The sequence below is a fragment of the Leptodactylus fuscus genome, chromosome 3, assembly GCF_031893055.1.
Source record: "Leptodactylus fuscus isolate aLepFus1 chromosome 3, aLepFus1.hap2, whole genome shotgun sequence".
Lineage (NCBI taxonomy): Eukaryota > Metazoa > Chordata > Amphibia > Anura > Leptodactylidae > Leptodactylus > Leptodactylus fuscus.
Genome location: NC_134267.1, coordinates 4,342,685 through 4,361,489, shown reverse-complemented (window position 1 = coordinate 4,361,489; position 18,805 = coordinate 4,342,685). Strand labels below are relative to the sequence as shown.

Genomic DNA, 18,805 nt, shown 5'->3' with positions numbered 1-18,805 from the left:
GTATACTACCCCAAAGACCCAAAAGCTTTCTCCTATGTGTTTGGCTGAATATATCGCCCATAGACCAACTATAAAAACATATAATGTGCGGTATACATTTTTGTTTTACTGGAGGATCTCAGTGAAAGGAGTCTGTCATCAGAACTAAGAAGTGAAATAGTGAGAAGTGAAAGCCCCGGGGCAGAAGGTTTATCTAAGTAAGCCTCATATGCCCCAGGGGGTGTCCAGGATCTCTAACTTGGGGTTGGGTTCTACATTCATCCACTACAGGATATGCAATAGGCAAGAATAGTGAAAGGCAACTCCCAATTTTCAATGTTTTACTTAGGAGCAACTCCCCCCCCCAAAAAAACACAAAAAAACATCATAGCATATTCTAATTTATCCAATGATGTTCTTGCATGTTGAAGGTAATTACCCTAAAGGCATCTTGCACATAGGTTAATATGGGCAAGAAAACGCATTCCACACATTATCCAAATGTATAGGACCAAACCCAGTTAGAAGACCGTGATAGTGATCCATGACGCTAGGAGTCTTTACATGTCCATGGTATAGGTGCAGGGACTCTTAGTATCATAGATCACTGTGGTATAAGAAGCTGGGAATTCCCATAGCTGGGAATCTGTTCCTTTTGGAATAGAAATACTAAGTTGGAAATTAAATCCGCATCATGATATTACACTTTTTAACTGAGTCATGCATGATGTTAAGGATGCTGCCCTCTATAGGTTGGTGTACAGAGTGCACTCTGTTCTCCTACTACATCCTGGAGAATAGATTTGCATATTTTTTACCCAGAATCCGTAGCGGAGCAGGAATGACTTGTAAGTCTCCGTACTGCCTATGTAGGCAAACACTCTTCCTGATGTGTACGATTATCCCCTGACTATGGTCTAAGAAGTCCTGGTCTCCGGGTCACATTCAGTCCAGGAAAGGCAGGCAGACCAAATTTGTCTGTGTTCATGTGACCTTGCCCCTCTTAGACTAGATTCACATCTGCATTCAGATTTCCGTTCGGGGAGTCCACTTGGGGACCTCCAGAATGGAAAACAAATCTGCATAAAAAAGCAGTTACCTAAGGAGACCTGTGGACCCCATAGACTATAATGGAGTCTGTGTGGATTTGCGAAGCTCAAGCCCTAGAGCCATAAGGACGTCTGGGACGTTTAGTGTCCCAAATGGACCTGACATGTTCCCTTTAAAGGCAGTCTGTCCCCAGAACTCAACATATCAAACCAACCCTGCAGACAGACTGACTCGGGTGACCCTAACTGTACAGTGTTCCCCTCACCGCCTCCCTTGCCAAGATATCGCTGTTTTTGAGATTATGCGAATGAGCTCTTTGGAGCACTGAGGCCCTTGCCATCGTGCCAGAGAGGTAAGTGGTAACACTCCACTCCAAAAAGTTAATTTCCTTATTGGAAAAAAAAAACAGCAATATTTTGGCACCAGAGGCAGCGATTCACAAGAGAAAAGCACGGCTGGATTCAGGTGACTGTACGCTATCGGCAGGGCGATAGGCCGGGGTCGGGCGACAGACATACCTTAAGCTCTGTTTGGAAGTCATAGACTAAGAACATGACGAGATCTAATTAGCACAAAGAGGAGAAACCATCACCAAAAGTCTTTCTTGGCCCCGAATTCCCAGCTTTGTCCTGACCACTTCCGTACAACCTCCTAATAAGCCTCATGGCGGCTCGGCAGAGATTTTGCGGGTCACAGCCTGACAATTATTCCGGGAACTCTCGTCTTAGTGATTTTGCTGGTTTTGTGGAACGTCTCCCTTATTATCTTCAGCGCTTGAACTGTGAACCGGAGGATGAAGTTATAGAAAATATCATTTTAATTTGCCTGCACGTCGTCTCTACATTATGTAAAACTAATTTTAATTACATTCAGTAAGTGATTTTTCTAATGAAAGCTCTATGGGGCGTATTTCCAGATCATTTACACACAATTACATCCACAGTCCAAATGGGCTTTCCTAATATAGCTTTTAAGAAGGACATGGCATGAGTTTTCCCAATTTTTAGGCTGAGGACACATGGGATGAACATGCCGTAGAATTTACGCAAGATGGCATGGGAAAACCCACCACCTCTTGGGGGGAAGTCGCAGCCCACCGGCTTGTTGACCCAGAACAATACAATGCAGGATTTGGTCACAGCACATGGATTAGATTTGTTGATATAACAGACGCAGATCACTGCCCTTAGGATGTTGGCTAAACCCAATGGCTACATCCAATATGGCTCTTCATCCTCTTGTCCTAACCCGAGTCTCTTGGTTTCCGCTTAGGATTTCTCACTTCCATCGTAGAAGAAAGATAAACTAATGTAAGTCTTATCTAGGGGCCTTTCCCTGTTGTGGCATCTTATACTAGAAACAGGGACCCCTGTCTAAAACTATTGTCATTTGATACAATGAAACATATCCATCTGTTGTCCTGGAAGGTGACCTTTTTGGTGGATTCCATCGGTCCCTCCACATTTTTGGAAGAATGTAGCTGCTATTATAACATGATGAGCTGGGATAGGTTTGTCTTATTATTATTTTACCCATACACAATGGTACACGATATCACTGATGTGTTACATTCAGTCGTAGTGTAGAAGAAAACTACAGAAGATGGTGTTGGTGCGGACAATACCATGCAGATAGCAGAAACAGAGAGGCCGAGCAGAGAATAACCCCTTAGTCTTTATTTATGGCTTGGAATGATCTTCCATTGGTTAACTAGAGACTGATGGTCCCCCAGGTTAGGGGGTATTGAAGGTCCCAGGACAAATGGTTTATCCAAAAAGACGTCATATGCGCCCGGTGACATCCAGATGTGCTAACTTGGGGTTGGTTTCCACCTTGATCCACCATAGAAATCCAATATGTATGTGCGCTCCCCGGCCAATGACCTCCCCTGTGTGCGCCTCTCGGCCAATGACTTCACGTGTGTGTGCCCCTCGGCCAATGACCCCACCTGTAAGCGCTCCCCGGCCAATGACCTCACCTGTGTGCGCTTCCCGGCCAATGACCTCACTTGTGTGCGCTCCTCAGCCAATCCCGACCAGTTTCCAGCCATATTAGTTTGCTTAGCCCTCTGAACCATTCCCAAGCAATACTGGATCTGTTGTTTCTGATTCTGTGAGGGGGTTTGGACCAAACGGAGTGTGAAAATTGTTCATTGACCTTGGCCTGTGCTGACTTACGTTTCTTGATTCTGCTCCACAGATTACCTGTGTATGACCTCGGCTTGTCCTGAGCTTCTGAATCTGAGCTGCCCACCCTGACAGGTTGGCATGTTGACGACCTTGTTCATCTGCTGCCTGACATTGAATTTTGTTTTATTCCCTCTGCCTGTAGCCTCTGGTGCCTCATAGCAGAGTCCTCCTGGTCCCTGGTAAGTACCCACCTATACCAGGACCCCTCCAGTAAGTGGCACAGCGGGTCCACACATCCACAACGTCACATAGAAGGGAAAGTGTCTACTCCAGACCATCGCTATCTGAGAGATTGGAAAGCTACCCTGTACATACACCATACACACCAAGATATTTATCCATAGACCTTTATCAGAGTCTAATGTCAATGGTTAAATTTATCTAAAATAAACTGGAACTGACAATCTTCAGAAAAATATCTTCTTAAAGGAAGTCTGTAAGTAGAACCCAGTATATCAACCTGCAGATACATAGGTTATGGTCACTTGAGTCAAAGGTTGTTTTCCCCTTGTAAATCGATGGGTTTGTTGAAGAGATGTAAATTATATCTATTAACTCTTTGGAAAACAAGGGCAATGTCATTGCTCCAAAGAGGTAGGTGGCATTGTCCTCAGTGCTGCAAAGAGCTCAACAGAGAGAGCAATAGCTTGGCATTGGAGATCCCGATTAACAAGGGGGAAAACTGTTCAATTCCGATGACCCTAACCTATCTATCTGAAGGACTGGGGTGATATGCTGGGTCTGGTGACAGTAACCTATCTATCTGAAGGACTGGGGTGATATGCTGGTTCTGGTGACAGTAACCTATCTATCTGCAGGGCCGGGGTGATATGCTGGGTCTGGTGACAGTAACCTATCTATCTGCAGGGCCGGGGTGATATACTGGTTCTGGTGACAGTAACCTATCTATCTGCAGGGCTGGGGTGATATGCTGGTTCTGGTGACAGTAACCTATCTATCTGCAGGGCTGGGGTGATATGCTGGTTCTGGTGACAGTAACCTATCTATCTGCAGGGCTGGGGTGATATGCTGGTTCTGGTGACAGTAACCTATCTATCTGCAGGACTTGGGTGATATGCTGGGTCTGGTGACAGTAACCTATCTATCTGCAGGGCCGGGGTGATATGCTGGGTCTGGTGACAGTAACCTATCTATCTGCAGGACCGGGGTGATATGCGGGTTCTGGTGACAGTAACCTATCTATCTGCAGGGCCGGGGTGATATACTGGTTCTGGTGACAGTAACCTATCTATCTGCAGGGCTGGGGTGATATGCTGGTTCTGGTGACAGTAACCTATCTATCTGCAGGGCTGGGGTGATATGCTGGTTCTGGTGACAGTAACCTATCTATCTGCAGGGCTGGGGTGATATGCTGGGTCTGGTGACAGTAACCTATCTATCTGCAGGGCCGGGGTGATATGCTGGGTCTGGTGACAGTAACCTATCTATCTGCAGGACCGGGGTGATATGCTGGTTCTGGTGACAGTAACCTATCTATCTGCAGGGCCGGGGTGATATGCTGGGTCTGGTGACAGTAACCTATCTATCTGCAGGACCGGGGTGATATGCTGGGTCTGGTGACAGTAACCTATCTATCTGCAGGACCGGGGTGATATGCTGGGTCTGGTGACAGTAACCTATCTATCTGCAGGACCGGGGTGATATGCTGGTTCTGGTGACAGTAACCTATCTATCTGCAGGACCGGGGTGATACGCTGGGTCTGGTGACAGTAACCTATCTATCTGCAGGGCTGGGGTGATACGCTGGTTCTGGTGACAGTAACCTATCTATCTGCAGGACTGGGGTGATACGCTGGTTCTGGTGACAGTAACCTATCTATCTGCAGGACTGGGGTGATACGCTGGTTCTGGTGACAGTAACCTATCTATCTGCAGGACTGGGGTGATATGCTGGTTCTGGTGACACATTAGAAGCATTACTATGTCGATTATATTAATTTGTTGCTTCCCTGGTGAGAGCCATTGATAGAAAATTAGAAAACCCATTAACAAAGTATACTGGGCCCAGCATCGGAACGTCTATTTCTTACATACAGATTTGCTTATTTTTGGGATCTCATCATAAGAGGACAGCAATACTTGAGAATCCATGGAAAAGATAGAGAGGTTAACCATTATTTCAAGAGGTGCCTAACCTAGACTCCAGCCGGATACAGAAGCTCCGTTATTAGAGATGATATACTCTTGCTGTGATTCGCTCTGTCGGCTTTCAGATATTTGTTTCCACGTAAAGGGTTGCAGAGAGTGTTACGACCCATCCAGCATGACAGATATATTAAAACATAAATAAATCAAAGTATGAGGCCGGCGACATCCTTTATATTGGGAGAAAAAGTAACCAAAGATTCGTCTCGAGTCCACGACCAGGAAACTTATTTCTGTGAAGTCTGACTATCTTTACAAAGACGAGAGACGTTGACGCCACTTTTTACATGATATTTACATCTCCACTTCCCAGATTTACACCGCCGCCGTGATTCAGCCCCGAACACATCGAAGACACTTTATAAAACAGATATTTACAAGCAGGATTCTGTATTGAGATTCCGCCTGGAGCGGTGTATTAATGTCCAGCCAAGGTGAGATACGGATTCCCATCAATCACTCGCTTGAGAGACATTTTCCAGGTTATCCTCATGAGAATCATCTTTCCTGGCAATGCCGTAGTGATGGAGCACCTCGGAATACTGCAGATAATCTTGAAGGCAGACAGGAAGAGGCAGCCGAGATATGTATTTATTAGACCGTAAATGTTCAGTCTTCAAGAGGGAGCGGATTCTGAGCCGACAGAGATGCATCAGCGATGGAAGAGATGCTATATGGGGGGGACACAAAGAAACACAGGATTGGAGAAGGAAAACCAGTCTTGTTGAGTAAGTTACAGGGGATTATTGTTTATGTACGTGGATCGCCTCTTCCAAGGGATTCTACCATTAAAATATAATTTTTTCTTGTTGACACGTCGGAATAGCCTTAAGAAGGGCAATTCTTCTCCTACCTTTAGATGTCTTCTCCGCACCACCGTTCGGTATAAATCCCGTTTTTTGTCCGTATGCAAATGAGTTCTCTCGCAGCACTGGGGGCGTCTCCAATGCTGCAAGAGAACTCTCCAGCGCCGCCTCCATCATCTTCTGGAACGGCCTCTTCCGGCGGTGGCTTCAAACTTCTAGGCCTCGGGAAGCCGACTGCACATGCCTGCTGGCCACAAGAAAATGGCCACTTACAATACTGTGTAAGTGACCATTTTCTTGTGGCCGGTGAGCATGCGCAGTCGGCTTTGCCCTAGAAGGTTTGAAGCTAGCGCCGGAAGAAGACGCTGTTCCTGAAGAAGATGGAGGCGGCGCTGGAGAGTTCTCTCGCAACATTGGGGACGCCCCTAGTGCTGTTTGAGGGCTGGGGCCCGCCCCCAGTGCTGTGAGAGTACTCATTTGCATACCGACAAAAATCGGGATTTATGCTGAACGGCGGTGTGGAGTAGACATCTAAAGGTAGGAGAAGACTAGACTTTCTTAAGGCTATTCTGATGTGGTAGGCAAAAAAAATTGCATTTTAATGATAGGATCCCTTTAATCTGATGCCTCAAAAATCAGAGCATATTATTTTAAAGGTACCATACAAAGCCCAACAATACTGATAAGTTATTTGATCTATATAGTACTGAAGGACTCAGGGTTACAGTGTTCAAACCAATTAATGACCAATACTCTTGACACAAGACCATATACTATATTAAAGCAACACCGAAGAGTTGGCCAATAGTCTCATAGCTTGTACTGAGCAATAACACAGCTGTCTACGAGTCTTTGGCCTTAAAATTGATGTTCTACTATAACTTCTTTGGAACTTTTCTCCTTTATATGTGCCTTACACTAGATTACACTACCGTTCGGGTCTCCAACATTTGGGTCCGAATAGGAACCCAAAAGACGGAAACCCTGTCCATTTCAAAAGCGGAGACCTGTGGACCGACTAGACCAGGGGTGGTCAATTAATTTCCTCACGGGCCGCATGAGAAATTGTAACTGTTCTAGAGGGCTATGTGCCCTGCGGCAAATTTAGCTCCACCCATTTCTACGTTGACTTCGCCCATTCTCAATAATTTTTTTCATGTGCCCACACAAAGTATTATCCTCCTACAGTCATTCTAACATTATACCCCCCACATTATAACGTTTCTCTCCAAATGCCCTACAGTATTAAGTCCCTCACCTGGTGCCCCAGTTTAAACTAGCAGAAACAAGAGGGGACAATAAACTGGGGCAGTTGGGGACATTAAACAGTGGGGGTAGTTGGAGGCGGACATAAAACTGGCAAATAGAGGCAAACATGTCCCCCTCCAGCTACCCCTCACAGTTTAATATGTTCCTCCAGCTGCCCCAGTTTAATGTCCCCCTCCATCTGCCCCCGAGTTTAATGTCCCTCTCCATCTGCCTTCAGTGTAACTGCCCCCTACATCTGCCCCCAGTTCCCTCCTCTTACTCACACATACTGTCTCTTCTCTCCTTATCTTCCTTCAGTCTCCATTCCCGGCAGCTTGCTCTTTCTGTATAACAGCAACCACACTATCCCGTGTGTCTCCGCCCAGTAACGAGTCTTAGCCTATCCTAGCGAGCTAAAGGATCTGTGATGACATCATCACAGGTCCTTTAGCGGACTTCTCATTGAGTATCTATTTTTATCCCACAAGCTATGCGGGCCGGATAGAACCAGTCAGAGGGCCGGATGTGGCCCAAGTTTGCACTAGACTGTAATGGGATCCACCAGGTTTAAACTGAAACCGATGGAGAGAACAATCCTCCTTGCATGACTTTTCTTTCCACCAATTTTACGCGGAATCCGCGGCGAGTCTCCTTATGCGTCTCCAGCCTTGGTGAAAATACTAAATTCTTTCCTCCACCAGGTATGGCTACTTCTCTGGTTCTTCTTCTACGTTTCGTTTTTCCAGTAAGAGATTACTCGCGCGATAGGTTTCCTACAGGTTACGGCTATTCCTTCCGCATAAAAACTGGATGTGGAAATGACGGTTCACCTCTTAGACAGAGCGGCGGTTCCGTCTTGGCTTCGGCTTTTGTAAATTCAGCTTTGTCCAATTGATAATTTGGGATTTAACTAAATCTATTAACATTTTTATTGTAAAACCCCTGAATGCCAAGTCCTGTATCCTGCTACTTTCAATTATCCTCAACGTTTGTGGTTGAGAAAGCACCGGCGCCATTCTCCTCATTCACCTCTATCCTTGCATGACACCGCGAGCCGAGCGCACATCAAAAGAATTTCAAAGCCTCGTGCTTCATCCATCACCTCCTCAATAGATATTTTACATACGGATTAGAATTTTTTATTTTTTTTTCCATCTTCATTTTTTTTTTCTCCCCACAGGATTACAATGTGAATACATTTATAAAGTTTGGACTGGATGTTTGCAAGTATTCGAGAGTCTTAAAGTGAGCGGTTACAGTGTGTTCTTCCAGGAGCCGGGAGGTTTATGATTGTCAGGCTTGTTATACAAGCTCCAGCTCTTCGCTAACTTTATGTGCTGACAGGAAACATTGGAAATCATCATTTATAAAGTCTGTCAGGGCCGGACTGGAAAAAAAAAATATAAAAAATTCCACTCGCTCTATTTTTAGTCTGAGAGCCCTGAAACTTTTACGGCTGTTGTCAGAAGTTTACGATTTAAAGAGCCCCCGTCTACAGAAAGAGACTATGACCGATCACGCCAAGCACCGGGGACGCTCAGGGGTCACAGTGGAGCCCAGAAGCCGGGGGGGCCCGCAGGTCATCCGCAATACACTAGGGTTCTCATAAAACGTATTTGATGCCTTTCTGATTTTCTTTGAAGTCTGCCAGTTTTGTGCATCGTAAATGTATGACCCCTGCTCTCTGGTGCACTGGAGGAAGGAGATTTAGGATACACAGCTTTCCATGGTCAGAAAGGAGAAATTAAACCCTTTCATCATGGAAATAGCAATTGGTCAGCAGCATAATCATGGAGGGATTCGGAGGGGGGCAAAAAAGGGGGCATTGATTACTGTACTGCCAACAAGGAATGGAAATTATGTTGTTAACAAGTCTTCATGGTGGCGAGGGCCAAGATAGAGAAGGAAAGGGAACATTTTAATGCTGGTTGGGAAGAAGTTGACCATTGTCATTATATGGGTAGGCTGTTATACCAGGGCCCATAAGCCAACTGTAAGGGTCCTGATTACCAGAAATCACTGTATGCTGACCATAACTAGCCCATAAAATATGCAGTGGCTAGCACTTTCGCTGAGCAGCTCAGAACCAACCAAGGACAAAATCTGCAAGGAGTTTGTATGTTCTCCATGTGTCTGCATAGATGAGGTTGGATGAATACACAGATCCATCAAGTCCAACCTATAACCCTACTGTGTTGCTCCAGAGGAAGACAAAAGACTCCTTATGAAACTTATGCCAATTGCCCAATGTCAGGGGAAAAAATTCCAAAGACATACAGATAGGGAATTTAGATTTGGCGCCCTGTTTGGAACAGTGTTGGCAATATTTCTGTAAACTGCTGTGGGATATATGATGGCGCCATCTTGGAGTTTGTGTCCGTTTCCTCCAAGGACACCCGTTACACTTCCTGTACAACAGTCATCCGGTCACTGTCACTTGATAATGTCTGCAACCCAAGCCGTCACCGTGTAATATGTATATCATGTCTATAGGGCAGTGTTCCCAGTATACAGCCGGGAGTTGTGCCGGAGCCCAGGAGAGGTGGGTGACGCTGATTTTTATGTTTCCTTACTTATTATGCTTTAGGGTCCTAAGAGACCGCACAGTATATTAGCAGTTTTGGTTTGGCAAGAATGAAACCACCAGGCGAACCTTGTGCGATGACTCTTGCGAGGTTCCCCCAACACATACTATAAGAGGGTGGGCTTTAAAAGGGGCGTGACCTAAATAATCGCCATTAATCGTGGTAAAATTCAGATTAATCGTGATCTTGATTTTGGTCACAATAGCCCGGCCCTTGACAAGGGATACGAGAAGTTAATATCCCCTTTAAATAATCTGAAAAGCACATCCCAAATACATAAACTACGGAGAACTAGAGCAGGATTTTCTGTAATTAGCCGTGATATTTGCGGTAAAGGTTACCATGACTTTTCTCTTTGTGGCGGCCACTTAGCAGTTTCTGATGTGATATAATAATCGCAGCTCTGTAAACAATTACCTAGAAATGCTGACTGGGAAAGGCCTTGTCATTGCACCTCGTCGGCCATGCTCGCCACCTCTTAGAATACACCGCCCAGGATTTTTCATATTGCCATCTCTTGCAGATTGAGTGCATACAGAGGTACCTGTGCCATCAGAAACCCTGGCGACCTTCATTATAAGGTTAGAGGACACCCCTGGGATCTGTTGGGCAGATTTGGCACCATCATGTGAACAGAGCTTCAGCTGTTTGGTGCAGAAGGTGCCATACAAATATCTATGGCAAAGGTTTGCTTTGCACTATTTGCATAGGGCGGGTGGCCATTTACGTTGCACAAATGCGTCCCTGTTATGCAATTTATGCAAACGTGCATTTGGTGAATGCTACCTCTGTACCTCTCTCCATATACATATACGGTTTCTGCTTTCGTGATCTTTGGGCTTGAATAAAGTTTATATTTGCTTGCAAGAATAAGCTATTATATTAGCGAGCACAGGCACGGGTCACACATCTTATTGCGTCCTGCACTGTAGTCGTTCTCGGTAAATACCCTGAAGAGCTTTTTTTCCCCTCTAATCACTATAAACCGAGGCAGAGAGAATTCATCTGACAGTTGTTTGCTTACTGAAATGCTTGTGTGAAATCCAGGTGAAGAATCCTGCGTGGGCGGACGGCCGCGTCTCCACATCTGCACAAAGCCTCTTCCAATTAGTGAACTCCAGAATCAACTTAACAACGTCCTTTTCTACAGAATGGATCCTGCACGACAACAAAAACTGGTGACAACATGTAATACAGCGAACGGTAATACACACTCCCATACAGTTAGGGCCAGAAATATTTGGACAGTGACACAAGTTTTGTTATTTTAGCTGTTTACTAAAACATGTTCAGAAATACAATGCACACTCCCAGCTGCAATATGAGAGTTTCCACATCCAAATCGGAGAAAGGGTTTAGGAATCATAGCTCTGTAATGCATAGCCTCCTCTTTTTCAAGGGACCAAAAGTAATTGGACAATGGACTCTAAGGGCTGCAATTAACTCTGAAGGCGTCTCCCTCGTAAACCTGTAATCAATGAAGTAGTTAAAAGGTCTGGGGTTGATTCCAGGTGTGTGGTTTTGCATTTGGAAGCTGTTGCTGTGACCAGACAACATGCGGTCAAAGGAACTCTCAATTGAGGTGAAGCAGAACATCCTGAGGCTGAAAAAAAATAAAAAATCCATCAGAGAGATAGCAGACATGCTTGGAGTAGCAAAATCAACAGTCGGGTACATTCTAAGAAAAAAGGAATTGACTGGTGAGCTTGGGAACTCAAAAAGGCCTGGGCGTCCACGGATGACAACAGTGGTGGATGATCGCCGCATACTTTCTTTGGTCAAGAAGAACCCGTTCACAACATCAACTGAAGTCCAGAACACTCTCAGTGAAGTAGGTGTATCTGTCTCTAAGTCAACAGTAAAGAGAAGACTCCATGAAAGTAAATACAAAGGGTTCACATCTAGATGCAAACCATTCATCAATTCCAAAAATAGACAGGCCAGAGTTACATTTGCTGAAAAACACCTCAAGAAGCCAGCTCAGTTCTGGAAAAGTATTCTATGGACAGATGAGACAAAGATCAACCTGTACCAGAATGATGGGAAGAAAAAAGTTTGGAGAAGAAAGGGAACGGCACATGATCCAAGGCACACCACATCCTCTGTAAAACATGGTGGAGGCAACGTGATGGCATGGGCATGCATGGCTTTCAATGGCGGCACTGGGTCACTTGTGTTTATTGATGACATAACAGCAGACAAGAGTAGCCGGATGAATTCTGAAGTGTACCGGGATATACTTTCAGCCCAGATTCAGCCAAATGCTGCCAAGTTGATCGGACGGCGCTTCATAGTACAGATGGACAATGACCCCAAGCATACAGCCAAAGCTACCCAGGAGTTCATGAGTGCAAAAAAGTGGAACATTCTGCAATGGCCAAGTCAATCACCAGATCTTAACCCAATGGAGCATGCATTTCACTTGCTCAAATCCAGACTTAAGGCGGAAAGACCCACAAACAAGCAAGACCTGAAGGCTGCGGCTGTAAAGGCCTGGCAAAGCATTAAGAAGGAGGAAACCCAGCGTTTGGTGATGTCCATGGGTTCCAGACTTAAGGCAGTGATTGCCTCCAAAGGATTCGCAACAAAATATTGAAAATAAAAATATTTGGTTTGGGTTATGTTTATTTGTCCAATTACTTTTGAGCTCCTAAAATGTGGAGTGTTTGTAAAGAAATGTCTACAATTCCTACATTTTCTATCAGATATTTTTGTTCAACCCTTCAAATTAAACGTTACAATCTGCACTTGAATTCTGTTGTAGAGGTTTCATTGCAAAACCAATGTGGTGGCATGCAGAGCCCAACTCGCGAAAATTGTGTCACTGTCCAAATATTTCTGGCCCTAACTGTATGTCATCTCTGAGAACAAAGGGACAGGGGAACACGTGGGCCCAAAACCAACATGGAGGCAATGGAAGGAGGACATAAATAGTCAACTTGGTCCATAACTTTACAAACTCGTTGATACTTGGGGATTAGGTAAAAGAATGGGATGTTTTTGAGTCTTTCAAGGAAGAGGGACTAACGTTAGGTCCACACGAGTGTCGCCGTTTCTTTGTAGGACCAGGACAGAGAAGCAGAGCACTGACATAGCGCTAACACACGGAGTCCGACAGACCTCAATGACTATGATGAGATCCGTCGGGTGTCTAAAATGGAAAACGGCGGAGGAAAAAGGTCAGATGTGAACATAAACTAAGACAGCAAGACTTTACCCTTTAAGCTGGCCATACATATCACACCAGGACCACCATATCTGGATTCTCAGCATAACATTGAATATTTCATATCTCGTCTCGCAGATTGAAGAGACAAATGACATGCTGAAGACCCTAAAGAATCTGAAATCACAAGTTTAGGTGCAAACTTCATGAATAAATACATGGCGACCTGTAACCACTATACATCTTGGAGTCTTCTGGGGCCGACGTCGACGAGCTCTGCACACTAACTAGAAGTGACATCTGTCCTGTCATCTAGGCAAGGGCCTTATATTCAGAGAGCACTGTCCACAAGGAGCAGACTGTCATGTAACCTACAATAGCTACACAGAGGATACGGACTGGACCTCGAGAGAAATTCACTTTTCATTTAGTTACCCGTGGAGGAGCTCCAGAGGCCTGAAGAATGAGCCGGAACAAACGCCATTGATTTCAATGGGCGCCGTCTTTTTGGTCATGATTTTGAGGCGGATACAGCCTCAAAATCCTGACCAAAAAACTCCGTGTGAAATTACCCTTACAGATACAAATAAACGGAATAAAAAACGGATGCAAAAACAGGCACAAACGGATGCAAATAGAAGGCCGTCCGTTTCCAAAAACATCAATGTTAAGAAAAAGAAAAAAAAAATGGATCCACTGCTGTCTGTTTTTTTTTTTTTTTTAAAGGACACAATATCGTAGTATTTCTGGGGTGGCCAGAGTATAGTAATAGAAATTTTGGTTTGGACATGAAAAATGCAGCTGGCATCTTGCAAATATTGTAATAACCAAACGGAAATAAGCGAGGTGCACAGACTCACGCACTGTCGGCCCCGCACGGTTTACAATCAGTTGGATAATATAAAATAACTTATCACTGCTAAAAATGACAGTCATCCCAAAGATAAAGCGCCGTGGTCTCTGCAAGTGACTTTTTTCTCTCCTTTATACCCAGGAGAGTCCAATGTGGAAAGTGCTGCGACATGCGCCAATTCCTGGGAGGGGGCCGGGGGTCCTCGGCTGTTCACAGCCGCCTTTTTATGAACTAGAAAGTGATATCTGCGGCCCTGGGGAGATTGCGCTCCAGATGATGCCGGAGCTGGTAATTCTTCATGCTTTCTGAAGCTTGTTCAACTATCTACGAGACTTCCCTCATCTCCGACCAGCTCCGCCATGACGGATAATATGTTTACGTGCCCGCTATGTCGGTATATTGATATCATGTAGAGAACTATGTCGCCTTCAATAAAATTACATTACAAGAGAAATCAAAGCAAACAATGCAAAGAAAAAAAACACACAGAAAAAAAATCTAATGGGATCTCAAAGCCAAGTAAACCAAGACTAAAGCTCCTTGTATTTATTATTCTCCATTCTATATATGTAACTTATAACACAATGCAAAAGTTTATGCAGATGCAGAACAAATTGCTGTAAAATAAGAAGCTTCCAGAAATAGAAGGGTTAATAGTTTATTTTTGTGAATTAACAAAATTCAGTGAATGAAGAAAAGAGAAATGTAAATCCCGTCAATATTCGGTGTGACCTTTGCTCTTTGGAGGAGGAGCCTGTAAGCGATGATCCGGCCCCCGCAGAGCCCTGATCTCATTATCCTCCAGTCTGTCTGGGATGACAAGAGACAGACGGATTGGAGCAACATCCACAGAAGATCTGGGCTTAGTTCTCCAAGATGGCGGCGGGAACAACCTCCCTGTCCAGTTCTTCCAAAATCTGTCTGCAAGTACCAAGAAGAACTGATGGGGGGCAAAGGTCACACAATGAATGTTTTGTTCTTTTACCTGATTTTGTTAATTGAGAAAACTAAACTAATAACCCTTCCATATTTGATAGTTTTCTTACTTTTCAGCACTTTTACCCCTCCTGTGCCCTTCGCTGTAGGTATCTGCCCTGTATTCTGATCTACTAGACTGTAAAGTAGCATTTCCCGCTCTTCTGACCAGGTATGGACTGACCAGTCGGGTGAGAACCACCTTCAGCTCTCGGCATCTGCAACGGCCCTTAGGAGGAGCTTTCGATGAACGGCCAAGTCTTTACTTATTGGGGTCGTCTCGGACTTCTATCTTGGACATATTACAGGAAACCTGTCATTAGATTCCTGCTGCCCTAACCACAGGAACGTCAAACAGCGGCAACTCAGAGATAACAGTTTAAAAAAAATCATGAGAGAGAAGCTTTTAGTCTAATGTCTGGTCTATAAAACTAAAAGGGATAGGCTAGAGGAAAAAACAAGGAATTTCTGGGGTATGCGGCGCATTAGCAACGTCTGTGTGGAAGGAAGGAGCAGACATCTAATAACTGCGGAAATGGAAAGAAGATAAAAAAATAAAATAAAAAACAAAGCCCATGTGATTTGTAACAATTCTGAATAATGCACAAGTTTCAGACCCCACTTGCAGTCCCAAAAGCTCAACTTTTGCTTTGATTCCTACACAACCAGAAAGCTTCCTCCCAGCCTCTGTAACGTGATGGAGGAGACTTGCTGATCAGCTCAGGTCATAGGCTTAAGCCATTGTCCATCCACGGCAGAGACGGAGACGGGCTTAGAGGAGCTGAACCAGACTGCTGCCAGCCTAAATCATGTCACCGACACAGAGACAGGGACGGGAGGAAGCTTTCTGTGTCAGTACCAGGGCTGTGGAGTGGGGGTCAGAAGGTAAAACTATCATCTCCCACTCCGACTCCTTCATAAATCGCTGACAGCCACGGACAGGAAGAGGCAGAAAGATCCTCTAATTCACAAAGAAATGCCAATTATGTATTTAAAGGGGATGTCCAGGAAATGGCCAAACCTTTGTGAAAAAATAGCACTAAAAAAAAAACAAGCAAAAAAACCAAAAACACGTACTCACCCATCACTGACACTCCATTATCTGCTGCTGACGTCCAATCAGTGACCTCCGTGGTTACTGGACAGGGACTGATGATGTCACTCTGGTTCGACTGCTGAAGCCACGGATTGGTTTCATCCATCACAATGGGGAGTGGGACTTCCAGTATCCCAGACGCAGCACCAGGACTGAGGGGAGATCGGGGGCCGGACAATAGAGAGCTGGGGACAGGCCGATATAGTTTTTTTTTGGTCTCCGATTTCTGGACTTTAATTAATAAGACAATACTAATAATGGCATAATAAAATGGATCCGGACTCCACAAACGGAAATGGAACTTTAGGGGCTACGAGGGGGCAGGGCTGTAGAGGCGGGACCAATTTGGGGGGTGAAAAGGAGTCAGAAGAAAAAAGGGCACAGACTCCGATTCCAAAATAAAATCATCATTATTAATTGTATTACACCATTATTAATACTAGATCATTAATTAGATGTAAACATTGTTACTTTCCTAGGAATCAATGATTGACTGTTTAATGAATTAGAGCAGTGATTCCCAAAGTGGTCCCGGTGGACTCCCAGGGATTCAAAGGAGACTCGATGGGGGTGTGTATTGGCGTGGAAATATCCAACTATGGAATATGGTAGAAATGTAGCAGCAGGGGGTCCACCAAAACCATTAAAACTTTGAGAGTTGCGTACGAGAAGAAAAAAGTTTGGGAACCTCCAAATTAGAGGATCTTTATGGCTTCTGTCTCACCATGGTCAGCTATAGGAGTCGGAGTTGATGGTTTGGGCTAGGTTCACGTCTTCTTCGAGCCGGACCGCTAAGACAGTGGTGACCCTCTGACTCCACAGACTCTAATGGGCTCCACTGTTTTTATATTGAAACCGTGTCCTTGGTGCAGAAGTTTTCTCTCCATCGATTTTCGGTGGCGGAGACTCCGACTCAGTTGTGAATCTAACCTTAGCCTAATGCCACCGCCCTGATGAGAGGGCGTCTAAAACCAGGGCCAAATCCAGTCATTTGGTCCATTTCCCGGTCTTGTTAGGCTCCTTGGATTTGAGAAGTAAAATCTTACAAAATCTTACAAAATTCCAGGATATTTTTACCACGCGCGGGTAAAGCGGAGGGCTGTAATTATTTGCATCCACACGACTGTCGAGCTGTCCCGGTGTCCACATGAGATGTGAAAGGTACGGTTATGATTTGTGAGAACGACAGTGTTTCGCTCAGTAAACCCTCATTGTTTGAAGACGTGTCCTTCAATTATACCGCAGGGAAAACTGCTGTAAACACCAGATATTTAACTTTCATATAAATCATAAGTGATAGCTTTCCAGAGCGATACTGTATCACAGCCGAATGACACCGCCGCCGCCGTCGCTTTAATTAGTAAACATTTCTTATTCCATTGGAAACACTTTTAATTTGTTGTGGGATTTTTTTTTTTTGGCTGACTTGCAAGTATTTTATATATCATGCCTGTCTTAAGCCTTTTCAGAATATCCAATTTGCAGACTGTATTGTGACAGGCAATTATTTCAGCAAGTAAATCTTTCTAACTTCAGACTCTCTAATTTTTCCGTGTGTATATTTTGTCACGCTTGAAAATAATGAGAACAATCAAAAGTAAATGCCATGTCGTCGCCGCGCGATGAGCGCTTATTTTTTTTTATTGTGGAGTTGCATTTATAAAAATCTGAAATCCTAAAATATTACCGTGTTAGAGGGTTTATTACTTATTGGCTATTGTCAGGCGGACGGCGGGGTGAACTTTGGAAAGAATTGTTGCTGCAAAAAACTTCCGTTTCAAAAACCTTGGACAGCCGCGATTTAGAAGTTCTAATCCGTGTGGGGTGACCGCTATTCAGTGTAGTGTATAGGATACGTCCTACGCAGCATGTAGCAAACTTTAACATGACACGTAAGAATTTAAGGGGCCGTTTACATGGCAGAAAATGACGAGGAATTCAGCCACGGTATCCACGGAAAAAACTATTTGTCAGCAATCTGGGCGGAGTCTGTCACCGATTAGGGGGCTTCAGGCCCCTACAACACTGCTCAGGCCCCTACCATCTCCAGATTGTACCACCCTGCACAGTGGAAATTGATCCTCTCAATGGTATTGACATCCAACATCCTACATAAGCAGGAAGAGCAGCGCTCCAAGAGCTGACGATCCGCCCCCAGTGCACCGACTGCTTAATTTGCATAATAAATTGTATATACTTGAAGAAGGGCACTGTTTCGCCCGAAATGCGTAGTGTATTATGCTTTAGTAAAGACATTTCTACTGGCCAGCTCTGGTTCCTGCGTTTTTGATGGATTTATCCCATTATTGAATTTCTGCGATGTGGGACTTTCACGACGTAAAGGAAGGGGTTGTTCCGAAAGTCCGGATTCCCATTGGTAAACGCCGGGTATGCTTTTACAGTAGTTGTGCGCTTTACACAACTTTATAAGATGAAATGGAACATATACGGTAGAAAGAAATAGAAGCAAGACGTTACTGAGTCAAGTAAATCCACAATGAGTATTGTCCCGTCAGTGGGAAAGTTGGCCAGTACAAGTGGCTATGCTGCTGCATAGGGGGCACATGGGCTTAGCTATAGGGGGTGCAGCGGTACTGAACCCCAAAGTTACCACAGGCACCTAAAATTCTATTCTACATCACAGATTTTACATTGGGGCCCGGGAGCTTCAGGTTACACCTGTTGCCGACTT

At 44.6% G+C, this 18,805-nt stretch overlaps 1 protein-coding gene across 2 annotated transcripts in view; it reads right to left on the bottom strand.

The window, feature by feature from the left end:
• Positions 1-5,604: 5,604 nt before the first annotated feature.
• Positions 5,605-18,805, bottom strand: part of ASB3 (ankyrin repeat and SOCS box containing 3) — a 77,502-nt gene continuing 64,301 nt past the window's right edge. For both annotated transcript variants that reach the window (XM_075266981.1, XM_075266982.1), the window contains exons 9-10: positions 11,048-11,181; positions 5,605-6,054 (exon numbers count right to left, since the gene is read on the bottom strand). In XM_075266981.1, the coding sequence (XP_075123082.1) occupies positions 5,837-6,054; positions 11,048-11,181 (352 nt within the window). In that variant the 3' untranslated portion in view covers positions 5,605-5,836. The remainder of the gene's footprint in view (positions 6,055-11,047; positions 11,182-18,805) is intronic.